The sequence below is a fragment of the Halichoeres trimaculatus genome, unplaced genomic scaffold, assembly GCF_033239565.1.
Source record: "Halichoeres trimaculatus isolate MK-OKI-2021-1 unplaced genomic scaffold, fHalTri1.1 fHalTri1_scaffold_18, whole genome shotgun sequence".
NCBI lineage: Eukaryota > Metazoa > Chordata > Actinopteri > Labriformes > Labridae > Halichoeres > Halichoeres trimaculatus.
The window spans coordinates 12673873-12695222 of NW_027437196.1; the positions used below are offsets into that span (position 1 = coordinate 12673873).

The 21350-nt window shown below is 38.9% G+C and overlaps 1 protein-coding gene across 2 annotated transcripts in view; it reads right to left on the reverse strand.

Moving 5' to 3' along the window:
* Window positions 1-262: 262 nt before the first annotated feature.
* The window catches only part of oxsr1b (oxidative stress responsive kinase 1b), a 57891-nt gene continuing 36803 nt past the window's right edge, over window positions 263-21350 (reverse strand). Inside the window, exons 5-19 of one of the 2 annotated variants that reach the window (XM_074693034.1) lie at window positions 13559-13614; window positions 13226-13335; window positions 12046-12147; window positions 10845-10978; window positions 10518-10566; window positions 8460-8525; window positions 8264-8386; window positions 7997-8074; window positions 5775-5810; window positions 5368-5547; window positions 5226-5272; window positions 4905-4957; window positions 4678-4746; window positions 4465-4529; window positions 263-2954 (exon numbers count right to left, since the gene is read on the reverse strand). In XM_074693034.1, coding sequence (XP_074549135.1) covers window positions 2880-2954; window positions 4465-4529; window positions 4678-4746; window positions 4905-4957; window positions 5226-5272; window positions 5368-5547; window positions 5775-5810; window positions 7997-8074; window positions 8264-8386; window positions 8460-8525; window positions 10518-10566; window positions 10845-10978; window positions 12046-12147; window positions 13226-13335; window positions 13559-13614 — 1243 coding nt within the window. In that variant the 3' untranslated portion in view covers window positions 263-2879. The remainder of the gene's footprint in view (window positions 2955-4464; window positions 4530-4677; window positions 4747-4904; window positions 4958-5225; window positions 5273-5367; window positions 5548-5774; window positions 5811-7996; window positions 8075-8263; window positions 8387-8459; window positions 8526-10517; window positions 10567-10844; window positions 10979-12045; window positions 12148-13225; window positions 13336-13558; window positions 13615-21350) is intronic. The other variant, XM_074693035.1, reaches the window with a different exon arrangement.

Here is a 21350-nt window from a genome sequence, read left to right on the forward strand (position 1 = left end):
TGTGCAACAGTGAAGTAATTGTAATAAACTGAAAAAAATAAGTTTATAGAAGGACAGAATAATGAGAAACTAGCATCAGCTTAATTCTGGACTATAGGATCAACTTATTCAGAAAATCAGGTCAGGTGTGTCAGTTTTGAGTAGCTGTTCAATCATGTGGCTCTTTGCCACATGTTGACAACTCCATCCACAACTCTGTCAAGACAGGAAATTATAGAAATATCATAATATACACAAAAACTCAGAAGTAGGACTTGTCTGATATGCTCATCCTTTATTGATTAAAAATAATCAAGAGAAACATGCTTTGAACTCCAGAACGATCAAAAATAGAGCAAATGAAAGACTAAAACTTAAAGAACTGAGAACAGGAGGAGGATTCAAATATTTTACAGCCTTGATGAGTTATTGCCTGGACAAAAGTGTTTTTGCCGGTCATCTGTTCAGTTGCTACAGCTTTGTTAGACTACATGTAAGCCGGACAGAGAGAGCAAGAGAGAGACTGCTGAAGAGAGGATGAGAATAAAGCCGTTAGATATTAACTCTTTAAGAAGCCGGGCTCAATCTATGCAACACACACAAACACACACACATTCACACACGCATTCTTTCAGGGCTCATACAAATGTATCCTGTCCTCGTCTGCAGTCAGTTGCAGACCGAACCAGGAAAATGGCACCAATAACTGAAGCTAACGTTGGGTTGCTGACTTTGCTGCTCCTGTTTGAGGAAACACCTGAAGTGTTCAGCTCAGGTGTTGCAACGTTTCACAAGAAGCACATTTTAAAGACAGGATATCTGAAAATTTGAGGTTATGTCAAAAAAAGAAAAAAAATACACAGTTGGTCAATTTCAATTAAGGCTAGTGTAAAGTTTCATAAACAACGATTTCCTTTTGACATTTCTCTGCAAAAAAATCAGTTTGGCATCTGGCAGAGTCTTATACCATCACATGACTAGATTCAACAGTAAAACCTCGCTAAAATGTTAGATGAGCATCCTGCTGCCATTGTTGTTGACATTCTTTAATAACGTGTCTTAATGCACACAAATATTCAGAGGCGTTATATTTGAATCCGAGGCAAGACATTTTTTTATCTTTCAAAACATCTACAATCAGAGACAAGCTCTTCGAAACAGGAGAACGTATAATATAAACTTTTGCTGTTTGAAAATAACTATTAACGCGTGATAAAGCAGCTGTATGACTTCAGTATGATGTGGGGTACATAACTTCTGTAAACAGCCTCTACTTGGAAGAGATAGAGACAAGTTTTCAGTTTCTTGGCTCAAAATTTGGTGAAAATTGAGGTGGACAGACTTTAACAATGCAGCAGTACAGCTGCTTTAAACTAGAATCAACCTTTTTGAAGGCAAAAAGTGAAAAGCTTCACGTGTAAAGGTAAATAAGCGCCATGCACAAACACTGAAGAAGTGTCAGCATGGCCATTGAAATAAGGGAATTCAAAGCTAAATTTGCAGTGTCGTCATTTTTCCTTCACACAATGCTACAACCCACAATTGTGTCATAGGACAGAAAAAAGGCCAAGAGTGAAACACAGAGTATAAAAACAAATCAAAGCCAGATGTTATTATTTACATATCAGAAATTAAATCAAGTACTTATGTTTCATCCACATAAACAAAAATGCACTTAAGTTTCTTTTTTTTTAAGAACTAGACTCTTAACAGACACAAACTGATACCAACAGACATTTCTGCTAACATGACACGCGGTTTCAGCCGCTACCAAACTTTTATGTAACTTTGCGGCTTTTGCTGACTTTCCAATCTGCCAACAGACTCCCTTCAAACTAAGCCTTAAGGTTTAGCCAGAAGAATGTTTGGTTTTCACCAGAACTCCTGTGGAGAACTGTGTCAATTTTGGCGCCTCCTGTGGTCAATTTTGGCACCCCCTTTGTCCTGTACAACATGTTTCTGAAAAATATCTCATCCTGCTTTTTTAAACTTGGAAATCTACCATTCAGTGTGAATGTTTCCAATAAAAGTTATAGAGAACACAGTGTCTTGTTTGCTTTTGTGGGTCATATTGAAACTTAATTTAAACCTGTTTCATAAAAACTTAAGCATCTTCCAAGGAGCTTTAAGATGCTCATGGGAATTGTAGTTTTCTTGGGTTGTAACCCACGAATACCTTCAATCTTTTAGTGATACCGATGTTTACAATGAGCAATAAATCTAGGACCGTGTTAACAAATAGGCAAAGGGATAAGTGTCCAATATATTTCAGGAGAGTAAGAAAGTGAAACATGCTAGCATTTGGTTTTCACGCTCATGGCCTATTCTTTTATAGACAATGAAATGATTTCAATAAAGTGTCTTATTTTGAATTCTTACTTCCTCAGTAACTGCACCTTTACCTCTCTCGAAGTACACAAAAAGTTTGACATAAGCGCCTGACACCACGTGTGCATATCAGATAACATAATGCTCCATATGGTAATTGGGGACGTCCCAAAAAACGTGCATTCAGTAGTTCCGATGAATATAAGGCATTGTTACATTTATCAGGATTCAAGGGCGTTAGTTTGGATTGTGCAAATGCATCACATATTAGAGAGAAACAATAACAGAACGAGGGAGACCAGGATGGAAACTGTCTGAACATACTTGCATCCTTCTACATAAACGCTGTAAACTTGTTTTGATGGATTCTGATACTGTTCACTCTGATACTTCAGCCAACCAACCGTTCAAAGAGGCGACGCTCGAATGATCCTATGGATGACAAAACGGTACTGTTTTCTTTGGCAGTAGTGGTTTCTTTACAGCCATAGAAAGAAAATATGCAATAAACTATTTTTTTTTTTAATTTTCACATTTTTTAGGCAAGTCACGGTCCCAGGTAGAACAACAGTTTAACTAATGGTGAGCTGAGCAAAGCCCATCAGTTTGACGTCATCTGGAATTTCAGATCCCTCTATTCCAGAAGCCTGTGGAGAAATAAGAAGAGTTTTTAAAGAAATGTAAGAGACATACATGAAGATTCATAACAATATGAAGTGAAACAATCATACCCATTTTTTAAGCAATGTAATAACTGATATTACCACGGTTTGATGCAAGGATGCAAAACAAGTGGCTAAAGATTGGCACGGCCCTGAGGATGCTCAGTACAACAGCATAACTGTGGGAGTGATATTTCTTTTGAGCAACAGTTCAAGTATCTTCTTGTATTTTATTGTGAAAATAGGGAAGCAGAGCACATTCATTTTGGTTGATTTACTGTAAGAAATAATCTTTTGGCTCCAAAACACTTTTGGGATGTGACTGCTGTCTGGACATTTGCAAGTCAAATTCTGAAGCAACTTATTTTCCTTTCAGATTGAGCAGTGAGTGAAAGGGTAAGAAAACACTCAGATGAAAGTCTAAAGAAAGGATGGCCAAGACACCGGTGTGGCCTGACGATTAGAATCCAACCTGTGGTCCCCTTTTCTAAACGTCATTCCCATCCCCACCCTGTTTCCTGCTCTATGCACTGTCCTGCCTTCGCTACACAAAGCCATAAAAAGCCAGAAAATATCTTTAGAAGAAGAAAAAATATTTACATAATGAGATCTAAACTAGGGATTGTACAGTTCGTGGGTAGAAGTATAGCTTAAGTTAGCAGAGTTAGCACCACCAGCCTTTGATCCTCTTTTTGGTCAACATCCACATGCTTGTGTTGGTTAAACATTGTTCCAATCAGGTATGGGGATTCAACCAGACATAATGTCCATTTCTTCTATAAAAATATAACTGTTTCGGACACCTTATCCAATATCCTTGGAAGAATGGTCCCTCACTCACAACGTCTGTTGTTGCTCAATGACACTTTGTCATTAGCACAAACCATTACTGAGAAACGACTTTTGTTGGTTGGGATTACAGCTGCAAAAAAAATGGTAGCTTTTTGTTGGAAGCAGCCACACACACTGTCTGTGAGGGAATGGCTCCACTCTTACAGAGATATTGCCCAGCTGGAACTCTCTACAGCTAGATTGCACTTTACTAAGATAGAAAATATTATTTGTCAGACACAACTGCTGCAAAACATTCATGCCTTGTTGTCAAAAAGTATCACGATTTATGTTGTGTTTATATGGCTAAAGCTATTAGAAAAAATAACTAATAAATAATCGATCACAAAAAAAATAAAATCTAATCATTGTGTCTTATTTTTAGTTAAAATTGTCTTATTTGAATAGCAATGAGCCCCTGCCACATCTACAAAAAAAATCTTATGTTAAGATGCCAAAACACAAAAATGACCCCCCGAACCGCTTGATACCAGTAAAAATCACAGCCGTAAGAAAAACAAGAAATGGGGTAAGGAAAATGTACTTGTCAGGTTTCATGTAATAAGTTATTATTCTTCCTCTGATTTCTTCTCTAAGCTGATCTGCCTATTTAGATTCAGAGATGCATATCAAAGATTTTTTTAATGTCTGAAGGTGAACTCACCAGTTTGAAAGTGACATTTTTATTGGCATGAGGTCCATCAACTATTTTCTGCAAATTTGCAGCAACTGAAAAGACAGATGATTCAAAATGTTAACGTGTATTCAGAAACAGAGAACCAAGAGACAATGTGATTTTTTTAGCAGTAACTTTTCAAAGGATGAGGAGGAGGAAGTGATATTTTCTGTGGAAGCAGACAAACATTTGATCACTGACCAATTACTAAGTCTCTCCCGTCCACTAGACCTGCTGACACCAGCTCCTGTGACACGCCGTCTGCTGTGTCTGCAAAACAACAGCAGAGAGGATTGTCGAATCTTCACTTTCCTTTACTGCCCTTTACTTATTACCCCAAATGTTTTATCTGCAGCCAAAACTTAAACTCAGGACATTTTTTTGGCTACTCAGAGAAAAGAAGTTTGAAAGAGTGAAATATTACTCACCTCTTCCCGGCATGAATTCAAAGCGGATGTCATTAAGCTCCTTCTTTGAATTTCTGAGGAGATAATGAAAAGGAGAAAACCAGAGGGGGTTATGTTGTCATTCTTTAGTGAAAAGGACTGAAATTAGCAATGTACAGATGGATCCAAGAGGTTTTTGAACAACTTCTACTGCCACTTTATTCCACAGTTTCTGTAGTTTCCACTTAACTCTGTTTTTCTAATCAATAATCAAACTACGAAAACAAACATTTAATGAGCCACATACGTCAAAGAACCCTAAGATTTTTGGATCATGCTAGATATAAATGGAGAAAATCATACCTTAACCTTAATACCAAGCTAATAGGAGCCTTCATGTCCCCTGGAGCCTGAAAGAAGAAGAATAACAGTTGAGTTTTAAAGGATAATTCTCAGTATAACAAGGACACAACAACTGAGAGGCTTTCTCAAAACATTGTATGACCTGTGTGGGGGCAGCAGCAGCAGCAGGTGCACCCGGTGTGGGAGACACAGCCTGGGCAGAGGACTGAGTGTTGGCTGGTGTTGGCTGCAGTGGAACCTGGAGAGCAGCCTGAGGTAGTTCTGCCGGAGCTGTGGCAGCTGGTGGGTGTTGACTACTTAAAGGCTCAGGAGTCTGGAAAACCTGAAAGAAGATCATTTGTTCACATAGGTGCTGCTTTTATGACACAAACATAACTCAGTATAACTCCTCACTCTGGGTTTGTGACGGTACCTGGAGAGTCTCACAACTTCTTTAGGTTTTCAAAGTTAAAAGCCCTAACTTTTCTTCTAAACTAGATTTTAAGGACTGTGTAGGAACCCTGTGACTTTATCAAGTAAGTTATGTTTGAAGAATAGTTTGAAACTCACCTCTGAGTTCTGGGATCCTTCCTTCACTCTTGGAGACTAAAAACAGACCATAAAAAATGTCAGTTACCAGAAAGAGGTTTGTATCTGATGGATGGCGTTAGCGAAGCAAAAACAGCGGTGTGGGTGCAAAGACCACACAGAAAGCAGGACAGCTCATTCTTTCACTTTACTCATATATCTGTCCTTTTAGTTTATATTGTGAAACAAATGGTGAGAAAAGAGATACCATGGTGGTCTATGACAGCACTAAAAAAGCTGATTCAATCACATATTACATGAAAACCACACCCTCTGTGGTACCCCTGTATAATTACATAATAACAGAATTATACCTGCGTAATAACTATGTAATAGCCAAGTAGTAGCTGTGTTACAGCTGTGTAATAAAGTTGTGAACGAGTAGAAACACCTGTTGCTTAACTGACCTTTTTGTATTAGATTTAAAAGCAGAAAGATGCAAAAAGAGTGATTACAAAATCGAGAGGAAAGTCAAACTGTTACATGGTCACAGCAATCTTTCAATCTGCAGAACAAATAAAAGCGTAAAACGTTCAAGCAAACACTCATAGGCTGAGATGAAGACAAACTGAAGCAATGTAGTGTCCAGTCACCAGATAAAACTACAGATATCCTCTTTTAAGGACACTGTGGTAACTGATGACTGAGTCCTGGCTTTAATGGTTTCACATTGGTCAACGGTGATTCAAGTACTCGGCCATGCCATTGAAGACAAACATGGAGATTAAAGCTGAAATTTGGGGAATAGAGATGTAATATTATGAGAATGAAGTGCTCTTAAACTTAGTCCATGGTTAGCCTGCATTTAACTTTTCAAGAACGAGAGAATAATGTCCCAAGATCCTCCATGTTCTACATTTTAGTTTTCTGTAGTATACCTCTTTTCATAATAGAACCATGGCATGTAACTACAACTAAAACTAAGTCTTTATTACTTGTAAATTGACACTTTTTTTCTTCTGCAGACTTTACACATTACACATTTATACTCAAACACTAAATTTTGTTATCTTTGACGTGACGCTAGAGCATACCATGTGAAAGGAGCAACTACTTCCTGAAGTTCAGTTTGTCTCAAGTAGCCCGTAAAGCAGCGACAAAGAAGCAGAGTTTTTTCACAGTTTGAATTCTTAGACTCAAAGATTTAATGAGTAACTTCATTTAATTGATGAGGTGTGATTTGGTCAGTAGAAATAATAAGCGATTTAAGAGAAAGAGAAAAGAAATACAGATGGCTTCCAGGAATGGACCTCTCATGTTTTTGACTAAAGGATGCTTCCTTTAAGGAGATCACTGCTGTCCCAACTTTAATCCTCTCTGTACCTTAACGCTTTGAAATGTGTCATGTCCATATGAAACCTAAATGAAGTTCTTGGCTCCAGTAAATAACATGTAAAGTCTCTGTAAAGTTTCTGCTCGAATGAAGTAAATTAAACACGCAAATGGAGCATTCAATGCTCTACTAGCAAGAGTTGAAAAACCTGGAGCAAGTTCTTCATGCCACAATAGCCAATCAGCAGCAAGAGACTGAGACGATGTATGACTGCTTGGAAAATATTAAAGAAAATTGATAGAAAATGTGTTCAGCTACCCCAATCTTTGACTCTACTAAATTTGTGCATTATTAAGCAGGTAAACACAAAACATTCCCACGTTTGTGTATGAACACAATTGTGTTATTAATTGAATTGAATTGTGTTAGCTTCTAGTGGACATGGCGTTGTGGTTACTAACAATAGGATTGCACATTTCTGAGACCCATTCATTGAGAAAACTTTGGGTCAAATTCTACTCGCCTGTGATCTCAAGGATGAACAGATTTGTGTTATGAGTGCACATTTCCAATTACACAACACAGTGCGGTGACTAGATTGTTGTTTTAAGTTACACAACATTCAATAAAAATTTATCTAGGAGATAAGGGATTGTCTGTGTGTAGATTCTACTCTGATAAAACAGAGTTTATCACTCTGACAACAGACCCTTAAAGTCTTATTGAAGCTAAAGTTAAGATGACTTCTGATCTGTGATTGTAAAGATAAACTTAAGGAAGAGAAAACTGTCGCTTGTCTACAGCTTTCACTTGTTAAAAAAAAGCTTCTCCTCCCTCCTTTTCTTTTCATGTGATCACATAATCCCTCGCTAACAGAGAGTCCTTCCTTGTTAGGAGAATGCCATCTGTATCGTGTTGTCAAGTGAACAACCCTGGACGCAGGCAGCTCGAGTGGGAGGGAGAAGCGCACTTGTCGCCTGGTGGCGCTAACAGGCTTCACCTGCTGCTCCTTGGCCATCAGACAGAACACACACACAGACACGGGAGACTCAGTGGAGAGACAATGGAGAAGGAATAAAAACATGCTGATGCACAGACATGACAGTGACAATGAAAATGTGTTCAGGGTAAAAAGACAGGACGGGAAGTTTAACTACAGGATGCATTCAGAGGAAAACAACCTGCGTGTTTTTCTCACCCTTAAGGCAGCAACAGCTAGTTTGCCCTCTTCACTTTCTTCATCTAGCTCGTCGTCACTCCACTCCCATTCGCCGTCTTCTGTTTTATGCAGACGACCGCTGGAACCCGGCACTCGACGTACCTGAAAACACAGACACATTTAGACTCTTATAAGAAATAAAGCTCAGTTTAAATTTTAGGCTTTGGCCTCTTACCCTTTTCGACCTCTCTCCTATTGTGGGTGCCCTCTGGAGTAACTTCTCATGTAAATACTCGTGGGTCTGTCACAAGAGGAGAGAAAAATCAGAGCCAAGCAGAAAACTTCCAACAAACACACAAAACTGTTAACAGTTGTTTAAAGCTGCTGCAAGGAGGATCTGTTTTGATTGCACTCCTTCACCACCTTGTGGCCCGTAGTCTCTGCACACTGTCGTAAATGACTTTTAGTGAGGCGCGTGTTTGTTTTGGAATTAAATGAAGACCGTATCAAAACAATTCTTTTTTGTTTGAGACAACTTTTTACTGGATACGACGCCCAGGGGTAAGGTATTTATCAGTAACGTTACGTAGCACTACGGTTGGAAACGTGACATCAAGCAGACTTTGAAGAATGTTAGCCTGGTGCTCCGACGTATCTGTCGGCTAATGTGAATACAAGTAAACACGGTTAGCTTGTAAGTAGTTTAGCAGCCATTTATATTAATCGCAGCTGTCAGTCTGGTGCCCTAAGACATTGGTTTATTGACAGACTCTCAATTTTGAACAGACAACTGCAGAATCACTGCTGCATGTGGGTTGCAATGGACATAATCACAAACATTTTAGCTCCTGTATTACTCTCCCATTTAGCTTTCTTCTCCTCTTCTGTCCTTTTTCTGTCTGACAGTTAGGCTCCTGTGTCCACCATCACTACTAAATTAATCATGGAAATCGTTTTTAGCGGAGAAATACAAAGATCTCTGTGTTTTATCTCTGTCAGCCGGGGTGGTGTTGTCATAGAGACCTAGACGTGCCGTAGATTAATCCGGTCCTGGTGGACCCAAACTGTAAGCTAAGAAGTAGAAATTTAAAATAACCTGTAACCATCAATATCTCATTTTTAAGTGTGGATTACATTCAAGCATATATCTAGAAGGGAGCATTTTTCAAGATCACTTTCAAACTCCTCAGGGCCCTTTAACTTTGAATTATCTTAAGTCAGCCATACGATACACGCTGCAAAAGCTCAGATTTATTTTCTTTTTCCTTTAAAATTTTCGTTCCCCATTGGCAGATTTGCACTTTTTACAAGCAATTTAGGTGCAAGCTCTCTTTTAATATCAGGTGACTGTGGCTCATATTAAATCTAATGATACAATTTTACTAAAAATAGGACAACACTTAGTTAGATTTCAGTGCATGTTATCTGATTGTCTCTCTTGGGTCACCAAAACAAGTGCTCCTGGCTGACTTCAAGAGCAACAGCCAAGGTAACTGAGGTCAAGCTGACATGGCTATCAAATATCTCTAAATATTTTTTTCAATTTCATTCATCTTAGTTTTGCTTGATTAGACGTTAGATCTAGCTTCAAATACTTTAAAACAACCCCCCAAAAAACAGAACCTTTAGGGACTTTTTTTTTTTTTTTAACTAGCCTCTTGTGGTGAACACAAAAGTGCTAAATGTTATAAATAAAATAACAAATAGAAAATCCAATTCTCACTTGGAAGCTAACAGGTTAAAACCTATCTAATACAGGAGAATCCATCTACTAAAACAAAGACAAATCCCCCCCTCTGCTGATCAGAATGAGTACTACAGTTCTTCCACTTGTACAGGATCATGCCCAAAAAGCACCCAGGTTGTTTTTGGGGTGTGACCTGCTGAGCCAGCTCTTTAGTTGTCCCTGTTTCTCAGGCAGCATGCAGCCAGAGGCTGGAGTTACACTGCTCACCCCTGCTTTTGTTAGAAACAGCCCCACATGGTCAATAACAATAGGAATGCAGCATCGGCCTCTGCCGGGGTCACACATGGACAAGTTAAGTGTGAGGTAGACTGACTCACACAAAAAGACATTTTAGTTCATTTGAAGTCTGCTGTCTTTGATTTCATTCTTACTCTGAACCCACCTTTGCAGAGAAAACTTACAGAAAACAGTCATCAGCTAAATCTTAAACAGAGGCTAAACTGAGGCCAATGAGATCCAACCACTTCTGCTGGCTCAGACCTTTACACATCAACCAGCCTAACTAGTGAAACAGGGAGGATGCTGACTCATAGCTTACACACCCACCTTTGCTTTCTGAAAGAATTTATGCTTTAACAGCTCCGAGGATGTTGGCCTGAAAAACAGCAGAGTGAATATGAAAGACACTGTTCATACGTTTTTTTTCAAGCAGATGATTTAGGAATGCAGTGAAACATGTAAACATGTGCTAAGCTGTGTAAATGATTTCCAGTGACAGTAAATTGGGTCTCTGTGACTGAAAATATCACATATGGTGGGGAAAAATAATAAAACCTTCAATGTAGCATTTCTACCGGGAGCCACTGCAAAGTTTTCGTGTTCAGAGACATTCAAATGTGCCATATAATTTCAGTGACTGCACTGCAATCATACCTTTTCTCTGGGTCCTTCTGTAGACACATGGAGACCATCTTCCTGAAGGATTTGCCGTATTTCTTTACCATCTCCTTGTCTGTGATGCCGGTCTCAAGTGACGGTGGGTCATTCTGCAGGGTCAGCATCAAGACCTAAAGAAAAGAAATAACCAGAAATTTACAAAGTTTCCAAGACTTTGGGAAACTTTTAAATCAAACTTAACGAAACTTGCTGGAAAAAAAACATTTCAGAGTTCCCAAAACTTACATTTTGAACTGTTTTTGAAGTTTTAAAATAAAAAAAATACTGAAATCTGTAACTACAAAGATTAACTTTTATTTGAAAAAATCCTTAAAGAAAGTATCCTAAAATGTCCAGACTCCTTGGTTAACCATTTTTTAAATCACACTCAATTTCCAAAAATATTCAGGGAGCTTTCTGAGAAAAGTATAAATAAATTATTTTTGTCAATAAATAATTCGCTGGAAGAAAGAGTTTCACATTTCTTAACAATCAAGTTTTCAATAGTTTTTGAAAACTGTTGACAAAAAAACACAGTTAAAAAACAATCAAAAATAAACAAAAGTAACAGAAAATTATAAAATTTTCTGATGAGTAAATCAGAATGCTGATAAGTTCAACACACAAATGTCCCTATGAATTGCTGTAAAAAGATTTTCCAAAATTTCTCAATAGAATCCAATGCAAACAAAGAAACAAAAAACAAACTCAAAAACGAACAAAGCAATAAGTATTTTAGTATATTTTAAAAAAACAAAATTAAGTGCAGTGTTTTCCCTAGGTACAGCCAGTGTTACATCTTCACAGAAAAAGGCATTGGGAGATTTTTCCCGGCTTTCTGCCGGCCAAACAGAGTTCTTATCTGTATGTGTGCGCGCGTATGTTTGTGTTTCCGTGAACACACTGGGGCAGAACTTCGCTGCACGCAATACAGAGTGCAGGAAGAGAAATATGAAGGCAATGATGTACAGACAAATGACATCCAATTATGTAAATTAGATTAATAAAATTAGGATATTTAGTCTGTTAAGTGAAAGAACAAGGTATAGACCTGACCTATGTGAGATGTAACTCTAAATTACTTCTGCTGTGATCTGGCGCTATATGAAAAATTTTGACTTGACTTCCAGGAGGGGCGAGTGTTACAAAGTGGGGGCAGCAACACTGAAGTGGAATCAAAATATTGCCTTGAGAGTACCTTCATTGGTGGGTATTTGTGATAAGGTGCTGCTCCTGTTGCGAGCTCAATGGCTGTGATCCCAAAGCTCCAAATGTCTGCTTTGAAATCGTAACCCCTGACCTGTAACAAAAACAATCACAAACTGTGTCATTATCTTTGAGAAACAAGTTCATCTTCTTAAGACTCCAAAACAGAAATTTTGGGTATAACATTTTTTTATTTTAATTTAAAAATTGATCCTCCTCAGGTCATGATGGTTTAACTTTCACAGTTCTGCAAGTTCAGGCATCAGAGTGTTACATGTGGTATCTCTGTACTGAGTCCAGGGTATATGCTAAAATCCTGAGTTTGATTTCAATACCTTTTTAAGACTTTTTCAAAAACCTTTAAAAAAGTTTTAAGACTTTATCGCAACTTTCAGTTGTTGTTGGCATCGACTTTTTAACAGTTGTAGTTTACATTTTTACAGAAATGCTGTAAGCTAAGGAGGAATAAAGCTTGAAAGAACAAATGAAACTAAAGGCAGGTTTATCAACACTCCTACAACAAGAAACAGCAGTTATTCAAGGCCAACTTGCTGTAGAAAATGAGAAATTATTTAATCGTTTTTAAAATTTAGGACATGTGCCGGAGATTGTGTGATTTGCTTTAATGTTGTGTTTAACTTCTCTTTATGAAACTAGAAATGACGTTAATTTATAGCTTGTGTTTATACCGCTCACAATCATTATTGTTGTATTTTTTGTAACTAGAGTCTTTATGTTTTTTTTGTTGTTTTATTCTTTTTTATTTTTGTATTTTTCTACTGACTCCATCTATTTCCGCTGTTTACGCAACAATTTTTCAGTTTGGGACTAATAGAGTAACTCTATTCTATTATTTTCTATTCTATTCTATTTTAGAACTTTATTGGCTGATGGTTTCACGTCCCAATCAGGGGACAGTTGCAAGGAGGAAAATAAATATTCATGGATATTTTTTGGGTCAAAGCTTGAATATCTATGAAACTTAATACCTCATAAAACCACAATCAAGACTTTTTAATACTTTTTGAGGCCCTTAATTTTCCCAAAATTGATTTATCAACTTTTAGTACTTTTTAAGACCCCGCGGACACCCTGGAGTCATAAAAGAGGTGATAAGTTTCAGATCACCTGAGTTTTTGTTGTAGTTTTGTTTTAGGCTAAAGATGACCAACCTGCTCCATGACCTCCGGGGCCATCCAACACGGCGTTCCCACAAACGTCTTGCGTACTTTATTTCGAGTGATGTCACCACCTGTGGATAGAAAGGCACTGACGCCGAAGTCTGAAGGATCAAAGAGAGGAGAGGAAGAGTTAGTGAAACATACAAAGAACTATGCATCAATGAACTTTTTGTTATAGGATTCTACTTCAGTGCAGCGCTGAGATTTACTGAACCGAAGTCTAGGAGAGGGGAATCGGGTTGCATCACACAAATACTTCTTTACACTTCATCTGGAGCAGAAGTGACAGGTGTAGAAAAATGATGTTGCCTTAAAGCAAAATACCTGCAATTTGCACTGAGCCGTCCTCCCCGAGGAGAATGTTTCCAGCCTTAAGATCCCTGGGAAAGATGAGACATTAAAATGGTTTTAAGACATTTACTTTTTACAGAACACGGTTTGAGAGGAGGTGACTGATGGGGTAAGAGAAACACGTACAGCCAGAGAAAAAATAGAAGTGTTAATTGGCAAAAACTGTGGTTCAATATCTTATTCTTCACTTGTTAATAGCTTGTCAGGTCTCACTCGTCTGGGTGTGGGAGGAGGGCTTTAAAGATTTTATGTTGTTACCACTTTGCTGTTTCAGTTTTTCTTTTGACTTTATTGACACACACACACACACACTCACACACACACAGAGCATAAAGGCTGCGGTTAATTTGTTCATCCCTGCTCAGCCTCCCCTGGTGGTGATAAGAGGATTCAGCAGAGAGAGATGTCTGACTGCCTGTCTGAGCCCATGCTCACTTACTCTCAGCTCCCAAAAAAAGAAAAAAAAAAAAGAAGCCCAGACTGACTCACTGAATGAATACTGCCAACTCACCATCCAGACAGGGTTGTCATAGCAACAGACTGTAAGAGATAAAGTCAAGGGTTTGGGTGACACAGAAAGCGAGGAGTGTCAGTGGGGATGCAAAGGGTTTCCATGAAGCGGATGTAGATTTTCAGAGCATCGCGGCATTTAATTTATCTTTGTTACCAAATGTATTCTTCACAAACTGCCTGAAATCAAATTTAGGAACTGTGCTGACAGACAGAGAAATGCTTCAGGGGGGAGATGCGGTCTCATTTGTGGTGCAGTTCGCTTCATTCCCAGAGGGGGGCAGAGGAGTGAAATGCTTGTAGCTGCATCACTCCACTAGAGATGATGTTCTCAATGAGAGTAAAAATAGAGCTGTCTTTGGAGTACTGGACACACCTTCCAAGAAAGACTTAACCAAGGGTATAAATGAGTGAATTTTGACTTTAAATGAACGTGAAAAAGCTGCAGAGACAGCTGGTTGAATCCACCGATGCATACTAACTCCCTAGATCACGAAAAAGTCCACAACCAGGCTTCCTCAACTCTTCCTGAGGCCCCATTTTTTATGGACTCCACAGTTGGGCCTGAGCAACCTCTTTTCTGTAGCTTCAAGTTGTTGTTGTGCCGTTTACAGACTTTACAGGTAACCGTTAAGATCTTTATTGCTTCATTTAGAGCCCTCTTTTACTAAGACAGCGGCAGAGAATTTAACACAGACTGTAGTGACAAGAGCAGGGAGTGGCAGATAGTGAGCCACAGAGGGAAGGAATGCAGCATGTGTGACATATTAAAACCAATTGGCCGTCTGACAGTAAAGATGGGGAATCCCCACTCCAGGGCCTGGGATGATAAACTATCCAGATCCTGTGTAAGATGGTTGTATTGTGTCTTCGAAACAGTGTTATTTTAAGTTAGCAGCTAAGAAAAGGTAGCCTGCATACTTCATGTAGCAAAACTCTGATGTGCATTTATGTCTAGACGAGTTTAATTATGCAACCGTCACACTGGGGATGATGCAGATGAAGGGAAAGTGTTGATGTAAAAGCAACATGACAGCCGTAGCTCGTGGCTTTTTAGAAATGCAGGCCGTGGAACAGACGGCTGTCCTCTGCGGCTCTCTGGCTCCATCCCGTCATCGCTCCGCTGCCCTGACATAGCACCGAGGTGATATCAGGTCACGGTTTCATCCAGTTTCTAACACTCGCTGCTTCTTCTTAATCAAAAACACGCTTTAACCTCCGCCTACGTACAACCATGGATGATTTACTGTGGGGTAATTTAAGATGTTGCTTTTTAAGGATTCAAGGGGAGGTGCCAAGTTCACCACCTGAAGCTGAAAGGCAAGTCTGGTAGTATCCCAAAATACAACCCCTCTGCCTCTGAGTCAGACTGTGTCTTCTGTTGCTTTTATATTATCATTGTGCCATTTCTCACTGAAGGACGGAAGGCTCAGGATAGGCCAGCCACCATTCAAGGCAAAATAAAAAAGAAAGGAAGCAGAGGTGTCAGGCTAAATCCTGCCTCTATGACTTTAACATAAACTAAAATATCTACATATAAAACAATTATAACTTCAATTGTTGTTTTACAAAAAAGAGCTGTACGCATTATCAATAAAACAGATTATTACGCTCACACTGACCCTTCATTTCTGAATTCACATTTTATGAAATTTTCTTATTTGTTTTATAACAAAATAATGCTCATAATGTTTACTCCCAAAACTTAATCCACTTCCAGGTGCTGTGCAAAAGTTCTTTACAATTTGAGAGATCCAGTATGATTTAAGAGGTATTTTCAAGTCAAAAAGCTAAGAAAGGTATAAAAAGGAGATGTGTTTCTGTTGTTGGGGTTAAATTGCGGAGTAATGCAAATATAAACGTATAAACTTGTATTTCATGTTATAGTTTTATAAAAATGGTTTGTAAAGTTATTTTTTTTTAATTATAAGAGTTGATAATGTGACGATGTTGATAATGTTGATTTTCTCTAATGTTTTTTTTTTTTTTGGAAGCTTAATTTTGTTAATTTTGTTAAACACATAGACTAAGCCTAGATAAGCATTCTGCTTCTGCCTATGCCTCTGCAGGCAATACTTGTTACAAGAACTTTGGGGTTTTTTCCAAAAATGTTGGTTTGTTTAAATGTCTTTCTGTTTAAACATTATGTATTATGTATAATACACATAAACACATGGTTGTGGTGTTCATGATGTCATCCATTTGTTTTTGATAGCATTTGTAGTCTTTAGCATCTTCGCAGACACATATATTGGGCCTTGGTCTCATATGGGCAAAATTTGTACGTGTAGTAACTTACAAAAAATAATGAGTTCAAAAAAAATTGTGCTATTGATATTAAAAACTTTATTCAGACCAAAAACATTTTCTTGAACCAGGCTGTAGATAGGTTTAGTTTGGCTTTATTTATTTTTTTTAGCTCAGTGAGTAGTCATTTGTGTTGTTTCTGCAGCTTGCAAAAACTTCAGCTTTTAACACTTTCGTATGGGGCTGCAACGACGAATCAAGAAAATCTTTAAAAATAGATTAGAAGAAGCGTCAACAACGTTTTACCATTATCGATGCACTGTGCTGCGTCATTACTGTGTTAGTTTAGCTGGGCTGTGGGGCTGTATGCGCCAGATGTAAACCAATCAGCGTGGCGGGGAAGAAGCCAAGCCAGCAGGTGAGGGAAACAAGTAAACACGGGAATAATGGCAGAGCCATAGATAAAAAATGACCTCATAAACATGTTGGGCTCATCAATGACGAGCCGGGAAGCTCAACTGCGAGGCAATATCTACAAAATCTCACATACACTCCTTTCATAAGTTGTGAAATGCATAAAATGTCTTTTAAGACTCGTTTAGTCTTCTTATTCAACCGTCACCCTGTTTGAAAACCACGAGGGGTTGGAGTCATTAAATAATGTTAGCATTAGCGTTAGCGTTAGCTGCTACAGATAGAGGTAGGGCAGAGGGGGTGTACTGTTTGACCTGCAGGTGAAAAGAGTGAAGGCACATTTTTATTTATTTGCCTTTTTGGCCCAATAAGTTCTTAATTTCATGACATAACAATATATTTTTGTTATTTTGCCCATACTGTTGATTCTTTAAGTGTCAAAACATGCATGTTATTTGTTATATTCTTCAGATTTAGCATCTGGTCAGCTTAAACTATTTTCAGATATGTTGTTTCTTTGTATATATCATTAAGGACACAATAGTCATCAACTCAAAAAAACAACGCATGCTTGGTTTTGGGAATTTAACTATTATGCATTCTCATCTTTTTTTTTCTGATTCATCGATTAATCATAATTACAGTCATCAGAGTAATCGATTACTACAATAATCGTCAGTTGCAGCCCTACTTTTGTATAGGCCTCATATTTTTGGACCAGAGGCTGCTGCTTGGTCTTTGCCGATGTTGGACGAAGAAGTTATTTGACTTAAAAGCTAAATTAAACAGCTTGGCAAATTCAAAACACTAAGGGCTCATTGATAATTCTTTTGTAAATCAAGGTCTTAAAACAAAAAGTGCTGTTGCTACTTAAGAAATGAAACACTATAAGTGTGTTTCTTCCAGTGACATCATCAATGTCTTCAAATGAATAAAATCATGTCAGAACAACATGACCATGACATTTTAGGGCAAGTGTTTGATTCAATAAGCCCTGATATGATAAAAGACGACCTCATGACGCTGCATTACTCACACAGAGCGATCAAGGAGATGTAATTGCATCCCTCCACCACTCATTCAACAACCACAGAGGCTATGGTTCACTGCAGCAGATTGTAATGCTCTGAGAAAAGGCTGCAGAGTGCAGACAGTCATTAACATTCACAGGAGAGGAAGAGGAGGAGGGAGGAGGAGGTGGCGACACAATGCACCATGCAAGTTCAAAGAAATACTGTTGCGAAGAGGAAAACCTGCAGTTTAGGTCCCAACTCCTACAAGTCGTACAGCTGTATGCTACAATATTATGTGGGCTTGAGTTAAGACTTACTTGTTAGTGATGAAGGAAATAGTTTGCATCCAAGAGATAATGAAAATGAAAAAGATTTGTTTGATCTCGTCTTATTTATGACCTACTGAAATGATAGCCAGGTGGGAACAGCTGAGGTATGAAACTGTCAAGAAGATTTATCTCTTTCATCTGGCAGCCCTGCACCTTGCAGCTCTATCAGGTCGTGTCCTGTTACGTCACATCCTGGTGCCAGGCTCATAGTGCCTCTAACAGGGCTGTAAAAGATAGTTTATGGGACACCCTCTTTGTCTCCAATGAAGATGACTTACCTCCCTTCTTTTAACGGTGCCCTTTTTAACCACAAAATCGTCCTCCCTTGGCTTGGCTTTTTAATTCTCATCTCTTTTTTCCAAATGTCTGTTTGGTAAATTTGGTTTTCATTCCCGGCATGAGACTCTCTGGTCCTGGAGGCAGCATAACCACAGCCATAACCTGGTTATTACTAAAACAGCAGACTGAGTTATTTGCAAGCAGAACCCTCCCATGAGCTCTCAAAGGCATGAGAGCTTTTAGAGAGGAGCGGGGGAAAGAGCTGCCCACAACAGTTAGATCATGGCTGTCTTGGGAGCTATGTGATGTTTACCTTAAAAACTACTCTCTGTTTCCATGTAGAAATGCAGAATCTGTACTTTAGGGGCTTGGTTTTTCAGTGTTCTGATGTCCATTGAGTAGTAGCAAGCGTGACACAGTCCATGGTGATAAGCATCCTGACGTCCATCGGTGTTAAAGAACAACTCCACTCTCTCGTGAAACTCCGTCAGCATCAGATGTGATCACTCTTCAACCTCTAACTTAAACAACATTTTAAAAATCTGGCTGAGCTTACATTTAGATGTTATTTAGAAAAAGTTAACACCCATCAATTGCAAGGGAGTACTTTCTTTTTGGGGGGTCATACCGCTGAAGTAACCTGGAGTATAGCCTCTGAATAAAGATGAATTTCATCCAGAAGTACAAGGAACTTTTAGGGCTAGGAACTTCTCTTCAAGGAACTGAGTTGTTCCTGTAGCCCATTGTTATCGGCGTTTTCACCAAAGAAGAAGAATATGCTTAACAGGCCAGTGACATGTGGAGGTATCCGATTGTCCTTTATTGCGCTGCATATGGATTCATTTAATTAGCACATCGAAGAAGACAACCATCAACAAAGCGGACTCTAAATGCCTGAAATACATAATATAAAGAAAGAATATAGATTTAAGTGCCATGGAAAAGATCAAAGGGGTGTTATGGTTTAAATGGTGACCCTATTAACTGGTGACTTTCAAATGGGTCCAATCTTCTCAAATGACTGAAGATCATCTTTTAATAATTCTCTGCCATTGTATTAAAAATCTAAACTGGGATGTATTCTTGAGGATTCCTCTTGTGTCTCAAAGCTCTTGCAAACTTGATTTCCACTGAAACATTCAGCTGAAAGTTGCTAGTTTACAGGGTTACTCTCCAAACAAAGGATGCTTTGACAACAACCAATCCCCATACTGATTTGTTCCGATACCAGTATTTATTTTACAAACTCTTGTTTATTAATATGAGGACGAGCTTAAGATAAATGATTTGGCAAATTTTGGCTTTAACTATAGCCCCAAGGATCAGGCCACTGCACATATCCAAATCTAGCTCTTTGGGTCAGTAGACCAACATACAGTACGAGGGTTGGATTGTTGCATCCCAGCCCCTTGAGCAGGGGCTCTTCAGGGGGAAGATGAACTACCCTTGGACCAAATTTAGACCATGACTTATGCTGTTGAAAGGCAGCATAATTGATAATTTACAGAAAACTGAGACTAAATACACAAAGATATTCTTCATCTTGGAATGTAATGAACCAAGATATGATAGGGTTTTCTTTGCATGTTCATATCTGAAGAGACAAAGCTTTTGATCTAAACCCATGGCTACTACTCAAGTCATTTGAGGACTCTGAAAAATGCAGCATGGCAAAAGAAGTCTTAGCTGGAAGTAATTCATCGCTTACTGGCTGAACTGGAATTACCATGACGTTGGTCATCCTTCCGGAGAGGAATATACCAAGTCAGAGGCTTTAAGACAGATTTTTTTGAGATTCTACCAGAATGAATTTCTTCTTTCTTTGTGTGCGTCATGTCTACCTGCTGCTGGAGTTAGAGAATAAGTGACACCCTTGAACCAGACTCTTCAAGCTGCTGAGTGTTAAGGTGGAGGTGGAGCACTTCACTGTCTTATGGTAAATGCCTCTGGTCGAGGCTACGCGGCCCCGACCGCAACACTCTAATTGCTTTTTCTGCCGTTTTGAGCTGGATGGAACATATCATGTGACGCTTTCTCTCTTTCTCCTTCTTGTCAAGCCTCACCCCTTGACTCTCTCAGTCACCCTTGCCCCGAGGCTCCAACTCATATGATCCAGCTTACACAGGACCAACACGCTAGGCCATATGCGAGCATTTACATCAGCAGACACTGATCAAATGACCGTGGCCTCTCTGCTCTCAGCATGTCGGTGATTTCCAGCCATGGGGTTATACCTCAGATTTTCTTTTCCAGCCGTAAAAGCTCAGAGCTCGGGGTGAACAGAACAGATGAATGAATGATCTGTTAATGAATCCCTAATGTCTACTTAGACCTAGCACAGAGTACTCAGGAAAAACATTTCCCCCTCTGTGGCTCTGACCGATAACCGTGTCAGACTGCTGGAATAGGACACTCAAATGCTGCAGTTTGGGTAGGTATACTGCGGTGAATTTTCCTTTTAATTAAAACCTTAATTTAAAAAGTGTCTACACTAATTCTTTACAAGTCTTCTTTAATTTTCCTGAGTTGAAAGCAGCTTTCCATCCCGCAGTCTGGTGAGCCGAAGCTTCATCTTCACAACTGGAAAACGTAATCTATCAACCCAACAAATGGTCAAAGCTTGCGATCGACCCCTGCTCTAAGTTTCTCCTCACAGTTCTTCTCTGAAAGCTGCTGAGCACTTAACCACGCTGAAAATTGATTCATTATTTACATACATTGCCTGTCATGGCCTGTGTGTGTGCCAGTAGGAGAGTTGAGACGAAACAGAAGGTGAAGACTTATTAAGTGAATGTGTCGAGCCGGTACACTGTAACAGCTGAAGTGTAGGGACTTAGCCAGCTCTTGAACTGGCTTAGAAGAGAGCCTTTAAGATCAGATTTCCTGTGGTATGCAAATCTGTCATTGACACATTCCACTAATGCATAAAAGTGACTGAAAGATTATCAGGACGGAAGAGGTTATCGACTTATG